This window comes from Juglans microcarpa x Juglans regia, chromosome 5D (assembly GCF_004785595.1).
Source record: "Juglans microcarpa x Juglans regia isolate MS1-56 chromosome 5D, Jm3101_v1.0, whole genome shotgun sequence".
In the NCBI taxonomy this organism is placed as follows: Eukaryota; Viridiplantae; Streptophyta; class Magnoliopsida; order Fagales; family Juglandaceae; genus Juglans; species Juglans microcarpa x Juglans regia.
In genome coordinates this window covers 18,397,673-18,408,771 of record NC_054602.1, presented here as the reverse complement: position 1 = coordinate 18,408,771, position 11,099 = coordinate 18,397,673, and the positions used below count along the sequence as shown (strand labels likewise).

The following is an 11,099-nucleotide window of genomic DNA, read 5'->3' as shown; positions in this document are numbered from 1 at the left end:
ACACTCTCAAACTATTATATCACTACCACCACGTTTCCACTGTTCACTCTAACAACTTATAGTCCTAAAACATTGAACCTCAAACACATACGTCGGAAAAGAACTAATCTCCACATTTAATCAGTCTTTACCAGCTAAGCCTCACAAATAACTAAAAGAGAACTCCCAAAATAATAATACAATCAAATGCTCCAAAAATTAAGTCCTAGGTAACTCAAGTCACGAATTCCCGAATCCTTAGAAGATCTACTTCCAACCATAAATTTTCCTAACCTCCTCACTTCCAAAACACATACTAACTCATCAAACACCAAAAGCTAGAGCCTCGTAGATAAAAAAAAACATTGGGTCTAATCCCTTTGAAAACCTTTCCACCAAACCACAATATTCTAATCTATACAACTAGAAAAGTTTCATGCAATCATGGTTAATCCAACTCAACTAAAACAAAAGCTTTCAAGGAGAAGAAGAAGAAAAGAAAAGAAAAAAATTATATATATATATATATATATATATATTGAGGGTACCTGTGATCGCATTGTTATCGTCCTCAACATCTTCAGCTGTCAATGCAAACACTTGGGCTGGTCCCATTCTACGCTGATTGCTTCCCTGAGTCGTCTGACGGGGACCTGGAGGTGTGTTGGTCTTATTCTTGTCGTCTGACAGTAATGGGCATTCTCTGATGAAATGACCATTCTTTCCACATCGAAAACATGACCCATTTTCCTTTCTACACTCCCCAGTGTGTACGTGGTTACAAAACTTGCAGGGGTTATTTGATTGATAACCTTGCATTTGCTTTTGTCCCGAACTGCTTCCATCATTTCTCTTTTTCCATTGCCCTTGATCCGAACTAGGAAACCCTTGTGGGGCAGCTCTCTTCCTCTGTTCTTGCAATTCAGCACCTCTCTTGAGATTCTGTTCCGCTAACATCGCCTTGTGTACTAATTCTGAAAAATTCTGAATCTGTAAGATCATTACCCATTCATAAATCCTGTAGTTCAAGCCTTCTTCAAACTTCCTAGTCTTTTTCTCCTCATTGGGAATTAAATATGCGGCGAAACGTGATAATTCCGCAAACCTTGCAGCATACTGGCGCACAGTCATGGTCCCTTGCACCAAATTGGTGAACTCTCGGGCTCTTGCATCCCTATCTGCCTTAGGGAAAAAAATCGATCGAAGAAACTCTGCTTGAATTGAGCCCAAACAATCACTCCAATCCAGCTTCCCTGATAACTTTCTCAGAATTCCACCATCTCTTTGCTTCTTCAGATAATTTGAAGGCTGCAAACTTGACTTTTTGCTGATCGGTACACTCCAACACACCAAATATTTCTTCAATGTCTTGTATCCAATCTTCCGCAGCGTTCGCATCGCCTCTTCCATCAAAGGTGGGAGGATGCGTTCGATTAAATTGTTTGAACGTGCAACCCCCACCATTGTCGTCTTCATTCAAATCTTCAAGAGTTCGAACTCTACGACGAGCAGCCATCCTGAGAGTCTAAACTCGGTGAAACGTTCTAAAATAGAAGAAAATGAAAATACCAGGTAAATAGAAATAAATAAGAGGATAAATAAAATATGCATATAAACACATATACATATATATATAAATCAGATAACTATGCAAATCTGACATCACCTATTACACACGTATATCACTAGAATTCTCAAAGTTCCAAACTCAACTCCTAACATCAGCCAAATCAAAACCTCAAATCCCATCAAAATCAATCTTAATATTCTTAGAACTCAAACTTAAATACCCCCATAACTATCCTTATAATCCTCCAATTCCTATTTTGAAATTTCCACATATTATGAACCCACAGATATCTAAACCTCCAAGGTCTACAGTATGCAGAATTCAAACCTGTCTCTGATACCAACTGTAACGCCCCGTTCCCGGAGGTCCGGGGAGTTAGCTCTTAATACTTAAAATTAACTTAAATAACACAACTATAAACTCTAGAAAATCCCATAAAATATTAATACACTTAATCAAACCAAAAATCTAAATTCCTCCATGGCGACAATAAAGAAATCCCCAATAACATAAATTAGAAATTCTCCAAAAACTCGAAACCATCCTCAACTCATCAAATCAAATACTCGAAAAATAAATCAGTTTACTAACTACGACTCTCAAATAAGCATTTGTACCCTCAGGCACTTATTCACTACGATCATCACACCTTGCTAAACTTTCTACTCTTGCTCTCCAGCTGAACCATCAAAATTATCTGAAAAATATATGGAGATAAGGGGTGAGTTATCAACAACTCAATAAGCAAAGCACATATACCAGTGTGTAAACATGAGCATTTACAGAAATCAGAATGCAGAACAAACATTTTCATTTTCAGAGTGCGGAAGCAGAACACGTCATCAAAATATCAGAGCGAAGATTTGGAAATAATTTCATTAAAAATATTCTTTGTCATAGCACAAAAGATCATCATCATCATCAGAACATCATATCAGAACAGAGACCATGTATAACCCCCGTGGTAGGGTTGTGCATCTGCGGATAACCAAGCAGAACATAAAACACTCTGTCACCAAGGTGTGCACTCAAATCAGAGACCACTACTATAACCCGTGGCAGGGCTGTATCCACTATTATTACCCGTGGTTGGGCCGTATCCACTATTATAACCCGTGGTTGGGCCGTATCCACTATTGTAACCCGTGGTTGGGCCGTATGCCACTATTATCACCCGTGGCAGGGCCGTAATTGAACAGAGCGGAAACAGAATCAAACTCAGAATCAGAGAGTCATGCCAAACGTTTTCAGAAATCACGTCTCATCCAAACAGGGTACAGAACCAAAAATCTTCGGAACAGAACAAAATCATATCACAACATAATTTATGCACAAATTTCATATTCGCTCTCTTTTTCAAAGTTCAGAAACAGAATGTCAAAAATAAGCTCATGTCAACACCAGTCATGACAGAAAATACTTTCTTCTCAAACAGAATCTCATGAGTAATGCAAAACAAATAACTGAGGTAGTTCACATTTCTTTTTGTAATAAAACATGCATATTTTCCAAAAAGGACCTCAGTTCATTTTATTTAATGCAAAGTCTAGCATAGGAACCCCGCTTACCTGGACTTCTTAGCTTTTCAGAAATTTCCTCAAAATGCTGAACAATTATTAATTGCCACCTATAACATAATGACGTAATTCTCATAAATTTCCAATCGAACACAAATTTCAATATTTATCCTAAGATGTTAAAATAACCTATTTTAATTCTTCAAAAACCTAACTTCACGGAACCCTAAAATATAGTCACATTTTCTAAATTCATCAATGTCCCAATAGTTAGTCTGAACAAAATACAAAACTAACTTAATAAAAGACTTATCTGTATCAAAAAACCCTTCGTAAACTTCAACCCAACCCAGCCGAACTATAAAACCCATTTTAAAAATAAAATACATTCAAATCCTATTGGCTTAAGGGCAAAATGGTAATCTCATAAAAAACTTCCCCTACACACTAATTTTACGTAACTGCAGTACTCATAACCATAAATTCCGACCGAAACTCACAAGTGAGTGACGACGTGCGACAGGCGCTCCCGTGAGGGAAGGAGATCGTGGAGGACCCGAGTTGCGGTGGGCGGAGGCTGTCCCGACGGCAGCGCACTGGAATAGAGAGGGAGGAAGAGAGATTAGCGAGAGAGAGAGACGGAGAGAGAGAAACGAAGAGAGACGGAGAGGCAAATTGAGTTCGGGGGCAGCTTACCGAGTGGAGAGTGACGAACTTGGATGGAAAAGCAGCGCCCAACAATGCACGCTGAGCGGCGGCGCTCGGCTGGTTTGCGTCGAATAGCAGCAAACAGAAACGGAAACACAAAGATACTCTGTTTTCGGAGACAAAACAGAGGTTCCTTCAATGGCTTGAACGATGGTTTAGGGCGGGACGCGACGGCAGCGTTGAGTCTGATTCGTGGGGTGCTGCTACGAGAAAGACGCTGGCGGCAGCGACTGGATCGTGATGTGGAAGAGTTTGGCAGCGAGACCACCCTTCGGTGGTGGTTGTGCGGTTCTCGTGGGGCTCGGGCAGATTTTATAGCCTGGTGGTAAGCAAGGCTGCGTGCGTGAATCTAAGATTGGGCGCGGCAGGGTGGTGAACGAGCTAGAGGGCGAGCGCTGTTTGCCAAGAGGGGAAGAAGAAAAAAAAAATATAAACTGGGCTAAGGCTTCGCGTAGGAGGGCAGCGGCGGCAGTATCCTTCGAATACGTACCAATATATAAGTGGAGAAACAAGAAAAGAAAACCCTAGATGAAAAAAATCTGACGGACGCGGGACGTGCATGAGGGACGTGTGTGTGCATGCATGCCGTGAACGAAAGCGTGCGTGTATGCATGCTGTGCGACAGAAAAAATAAGCCGCGTGAAAAAAAAATACTATAAACGGAAAGAGAAGGAAACGAAACAAAAATATAAAACAAGCGGGGAGAATAAAAATAAAAAAAATAATAAATAAATAAATAAGTAAATAAACGGCATAGATTTCCAAATAAAAAAAATTCACAGTCCAACTGTACCAATCTTGGATCCGGGTGTTACAATTTCTGAACTTTGAAAAAGAAAGCGAATATGAAATTTGTGAATAAATTATGTTGTGATATGATTTTGTTCTGTTCTGAAGACTTTCTGTACTCTGATCTGATCTGATGTGATTTTCTGAAAAACCTCTGGCATAACATTCTGTTTCTATTTCTGTTCCATTCTATCCCTACCACGAGTGTAAAATTGTGACTTCTGTTCAGATTGGTACCAACTTTTCTGTTTCTGGTGGACCCACTTTGGAAACAAAGTAGTTTTCTGCGTGGTCTTTTCTATGTGCACACTAGGGGCTCCGAGAATGAATAAGGGGAAGATTCACATTCTGTTTTTGCTCGGTTAGCTACCGGGGTTTGCACAACCCTACCACGAGGGCTAAACATGGTATTTGTTCTGATATGATAAGATAAGATGTGATGTTTCAGTTTATACTATACCAAAGGGATTTTGATTATGAATATTTTCAAACTTTCGCTGTGATATTTTTTATAACATGTTCTGACGTTGCATTTTCAAAAACATTATTCTGATTCTACATTCTGAAAGTAAATATTTTGTTTTACATTTTGAACTCTATAAATGTTCATGTTTACACACTAATATATGTCCTCTACTTACTGAGTTATTGATAACTCACCCTTTATCTCTAAACTTTTTTTTCAAATAATCTTGATGGTTCTACTAGAGAGCAAGAGTAGGCAGTATTATAGAGGTTTGATGTTCGCTGAGGAATAAGTACCCAAGGGTACAAGTTTTTATTTGAGAGTCGTAGTTAGTAATTTGGTTACTTTCAGTTATTTTGATTTGATGAGTTAAAGATATTTTCGAGTCTTTTGGAGAGTTTCAATTTATTTGATTAAGAATTTATGTATTTTCCTTTTGAAGAAACATAGATATTTGGTTTGTGTAAATGAATATTTTTATGGAGTTTCTGGATTATTTATAATTGTGATTTTAAGTTGATATTTAGGTTACAAGAACTAACTCTCCGGACGATGGGGAACGGGCGTTACATGAAGTGGATAGAGACTAGTGGTTATTACCACGATGAAGATGGCTATATACCTGCAAAAGATTTAAATAATAGTATTGTTTTGAATGTATGGGTTCTACCGGGATTAAAAGTTGATGCTATCCCACTTTTACGATCAGTAAAGGAACCTTGAGTGGCAATGTTTGACCAGTTTGTAACGCATATTAAGGATTACGCAGCCTTTGTTTCGGGTTGCGCATCCCCTGTTGGGATTATAATGGTTGGAGAAAGGCTTGTTGACGTGACACCCATTATTAATGTGTTGGATTATGCTATGCTAATGGAAATTGTGATTATGGGCGATGAGCAAGGCCGCAGAAAGGGTCACCCATAGTAGACACCTCTTCTCTTTCTCTTGAGGGTAATAAAGTTAAGCTACTTCATGAGACTTGATAACTGGTCTTTAATTGCCAGTCAGGGGATTACGCTTATAGTAGCTATTTATATAGCCTCTATCCCTTTTGAATGAGACATTGACATCACAAACAAGTTCTCTCTCTCATTTGAGTTCTCTCTAGTCCCAACATCTAGGCTGTGAGATATGTGGGTGTTGCTTTGGTATATTATCACATAACACACTCCACTATCACCAGGAGGATTTCGGATGAACAACATCAACAACGGAATATCTGTGGAACAACTGCACTAGAGCTATGATTTGCTAAGGAGGTAATATCGCTTTTGCTATATACTTTGATCCAATATTTCAAACATTGATAACAGAGCAAGAATTGGTTGTTTCCTATTTGTGTTTGATGTGCATGTTGTGATTTCATTCACTGAATTTTTGTTGCACAATGAGTAAATATTTATTTTCTCTCGGTAAACATGGCTACTTGAGAGGTGGTTGTGTATCTCGGAAATAAACCGATAGAGACACCAGAGCGCACCGCATAGGTGTTGCACATTTTTGGTGCATCACGCTCCTACCATGAACACCGTAGCCTACGCGCTGCGATCACTGTCTGGATATTACGTGCCCAAGGCATTGCCGCTACTACAGCAATACACACAAGTGCATCACCCCTGTGTTGTGCGATAAAAGCGGCACAGCGAGCACCATCTGGGTGTGTCGCATGTGGTGCGTCGCTCATCGATGCTGCGACACTCATGGCGCTGCCTTATGCACGAAGGGCACAGCGTGTGGCTGGTTCCAGAGAGTAGCAACTAATTCCCGCTCCTTGTAGTGGGCAGCGCTGCACCCGGGTCACGGTGCTTGCTACCACCATGTCTGAGTTTTTTGTTCCTCAAACAGCCGCATGAAGCAGCCATCCCACTGCCTCAAAGCCATCGCTAGCTCATTGGACCGCACCCCTTATTGCACTGCTAAGCTCCACCCCGTGCCGCTGCTCTACGCTGCACAGCCTGGTAAGCCATGGTGCAGTGCAGAGCATGGCGGGCTGCCATGCTTGGTGTGCGCAATTGCATGGGCGTCGCAGCACCCAGCTGGTGTGCCTGAGCTGCACTGCACCCCGCACTCTCATGGGTGCGAGATCACTGTTCCGTCGCACCATAGTGTAGGTGCGCACTGCCCCACCAAGGTGCGCCTTACCCACGGTTCGCGCTACACCGTCAAGGTGCGTAGTGCTCCTTTGAGAGCAGCAGTACTCCAAGTCATGAGTTGCAATGCACCCGTTCGGTGCACTCGGCACCATGATCATCGTTAAGAAAGGTACAGTCCTCTGCTGCGCACAGAGCAGCGCCCACCCTGGTGGTGCTGCTAGCTTTGCTGCTCGCAGAGGAACACGACAAGCTCTGCTACGTGAAGAGCTACGCACACGGATAGAGTGACAGTCCCTACCTCCCGCTAAGTTGCATGCTCCGAACGTGTGCAGTGTAGCCCACGGTGCTTTGCTGCCCAGGGTGCTGAGACCGTTGAGAACCAATGGCCGTACGAGTATCGTCGTGCCAAGATAGAGGTGGCATCAGGCGGTTACAAAAGGGTGGCGGCAGCTAAATATTTTTTCCATTGCATTGTTATGTAACGGTCGGCCAGTGAAGAAAAACAATGCAAATTTTTTTTTGTTTATTTGTGTTTTTGGATTGGGGCTGGAAGGCTACCAAATGAAATGCGCTTGTTTTTAACATAACCTTTGGGCTAAGAACAAATTTTTTTTGTGTTAAAACGTTTTTTGGGCTCAAAACAGGCTGAGGCCAGTTTTACATTTTAAAAAAAAATCCAGTCGTATTACATTCTATTAAGGGTGCTTGTGGACGGGGCTGTGAGCCTAGTAGGCACAGGCCCGCTCTACAGCTAGGCGACTAAGGGGGTGCGGCCCATTGGCTATCCAAGAACAGTGGCACAAGTGTTTTTGGCAAAATGTTTTGGTATTGTTTTGAACCCAAGACCTCACACGCAAGGGTTATAAGGTTAATCATTGGGTTAGAGCTTATTATTAGTGTGTTTGCTGATTTTATTTATTAACTTAGCATGTCATTGTGGTATAAAATATTTATTTTCCTGAAATATATTTTTCCATGTGCTTATTGAATATATGCATAGCATGATACAATGAGATATTCTTGTCACATTTGTTAGGCATTTTATTTTATACTATAAATTGCCTATGTTATTATATTTTAATTATTTGGATGAAATGTGATGTGATTATTTTTGTACATATATTGTAATTACATGTAATTTTATGTGCTTAGTTTATCACTTGTATTTTTTTTAGGCTAATTTTAAGAATTAGTTTTCAAATTATTAGAATGTGATAAATTAGAGGATTAAGTAGCCCGAGTTTTGATTAGTTCATGCTTATGATTGGATCAAAATGAATTTCTTCGATTTGAGAAAAAATTGTATTTGCATGTGATTAACTCAGTAGATATCTTAACCTAGTGGGAGTTTAGTTGAGATTGATTTGAAATTAATCTTCTATACGATATAAATTTGCGTGAAAATTAAATTAGAAATTAATAATTAGCCATTGTGGCGCAAGAGATTATTAGGAAGCTTAGAAAATTTTTGATCTGGCGACTTGTGTTAATTATTTGTTTTTTGAGTTACACAAACGCGACAAATTTATTAGATATGTGTGTAATTAAATGCGCATAGGTTAGAAACTTTGAGATAACCGAAAAGAAAGCCTAGAGATTATTTATGTGACATAATCGTCACATTAATCTCCTTCATGAGCAATAGTTGAAAATGAATTAAGATCATTATGAGTGTTAGATAGTCTTAGACCATTATTATTGTAAAAAACATTGAAAGGTCTAGAATAAAATTGAAACTGGGCGTGGGACACATGCACTACAATTTTTTATAGAACTTGATAGGATCAACTGTCAAATAGAGCTAAACCATTATTTTGCCTTTGAGAATCTTGTGGGTAATATAAAAGTTGTGCGTTATTTTTGTAACCCAAAGATTAATTGCTCTTATATTTGAAGTTGAACATTATAATCTTGAAGCAACTTAGATTAACTCACAGATAAATACATACTCTCTAAAACATGCTAATATGTCTGGCAAGTAAGACATTAAAACATGAGTGTGCAGGAGTGTTGATGTCATTCTTAATTGGCACATTCATTTTAAAGGTTTTATCAATGCACCTTTATGTGGTATTAACATTGGTAATCTTGCTTAAGTTTTATCTCTCTCTAGCGAGAACAAATAGGTTCTTGCAGATATATAAACTTATGAGCACCCCTTGAGAGCAATGTAATACTAAGCACATTGGAGGTTTGCGTGGTAATTGTGGCAAAAATCTGAATACTTAAGTACGACTTAATTAAGTTTAAAAATCTTACTCGTGATTGCACTGATGTAAGATAGGTTTTAGGCTAAGATAATTTCTCGCAAATTTTCTTCTTTTCTCTCCTATAGTGGATTTGAGAATATGAAAAATATTGAAAGTAAAAAATTTGGATATATCACTTGTTAGCAGCTAAAACGTCACATACTGTATTTGTTGCACAAAGCGATACTTTTAATTAGCGCTTTTAATGCGATATTAGTGAAGTCGAACCTAATTTGATTTAAGATTCATTGAAAACAGTGGTGTTAGTGAGAATTCCTAGAGGTTTTGAAGTTGGATGACCACTCCACTTGATTCTCATAGGAGAATTAGATAGTTAGTTTTTGTGATATTTAGGGGCAAAGTACTTTGAGCGCATGATTGTTTCTTGTACTATTTTGGTACAAAAAATGAATGAATTTTGTTGGTATTGTTTTCGTATAGTCTAGTTTGATGTGACCAAATGAGTCGAGGCATAACAAGTCATTTTTCTTTTACAGTTGTGCTCAATGGTTGCATAACCTATTTGCCAGTATGAACAAGATTGAAAACATATTGAGAAATGCAGACCTGAAATCTTGCCCACGATGTGCGAATGGAAGATGTAAAAAAAGGTCACCCATAGTGGACACCCATTCCCTTTCTCTTGGGGGTTATGAAGTGGCTCTTAAGCCACTTCATGAGATTTGATAGCCGACCCTTAATGCCTAGCCCGGGGGTTACGCTTAGACTGACATTTATCTAGCCCCTACCCCCTTTGGATGAGACACTAGCATCACAAACAAGTTCTCTCTCTCATTTGGGTTCTCTCTAGTCCCGACATCTAGGCTGTGAAATATGTAAGTGTTCTTTTGGTATATTACCACATAGCACACTCCATTATCGCCTGGAGGATTTCGGATGAACAACAATGACAACGGAGAATCTGTGAAACAACTGTACTAGATCTATGATTTACCAACGAGGTAATATCGTTTTTTATATATTTTTTGATCTAGTATTTCTAACACATACAATAATGGAAATGAGTTTAGAAATGTCTGTAGGAGTACAAAATACTTATCAGATGCTGGAGGTTCTGAATTGACAATTGAAATAAAAATAAAAATATTGGATTCTCAAACATGTACTCTAACATTTGATAAACAGGAGCCAGTTCTTGCTTTAAAATAGCAGATTGCTTCCATCACTGGTGTGTTTGTGACGCCTAGACTCCCACGTACAAAAACAAGGGAATCGTGACGTCAGGATGGTGACAACACGGTCACACATCCCAACGAAGTGCCAGTGTGTGTACATGCAACAGTGTACAAATAAAATAACGCAGCGGATAGTCAAATAAGTACCAGAATTTAAATACAAATATTCAACACAATTTATCTTTAAAAATTATACAGTCATCCCAAATATAATACAAAAGGTAAATACATAAATTGATAAAAACACATAACTCACTAAACAGGAGCAATCTCAGATCACTCCTCCAACGGAGCCAAGCTAAGGCTCGTCATCATCATCTGCATCAAAATCTGCGATACCATAAAATGGTACCACAGGTAAGTATAAACCAAACAACTCTCGGGATAAAAATACATTAATGCAACCAACATTATAGCAAAATACATTTAGCCATAAAATATCATATTTTCCCAGAAAAATGATTATTTCCAACACACGCCAAAAATCCCATTTTGGCCCAAAATAACCGTAAAACATTTTCTGATAAAATGA

At 39.0% G+C, this 11,099-nt stretch overlaps 1 protein-coding gene across 1 annotated transcript; it reads right to left on the bottom strand.

The window, feature by feature from the left end:
* Positions 1-394: 394 nt before the first annotated feature.
* LOC121265765 lies at positions 395-1,110 on the bottom strand. The gene is made up of 2 exons (XM_041169437.1): positions 528-1,110; positions 395-402 (listed from the first exon to the last, which is right to left on the bottom strand). Exons 1-2 carry the CDS (start codon positions 1,108-1,110, stop codon positions 395-397), a joined length of 591 nt encoding a protein of 196 aa, XP_041025371.1.
* Positions 1,111-11,099: the final 9,989 nt, after the last annotated feature.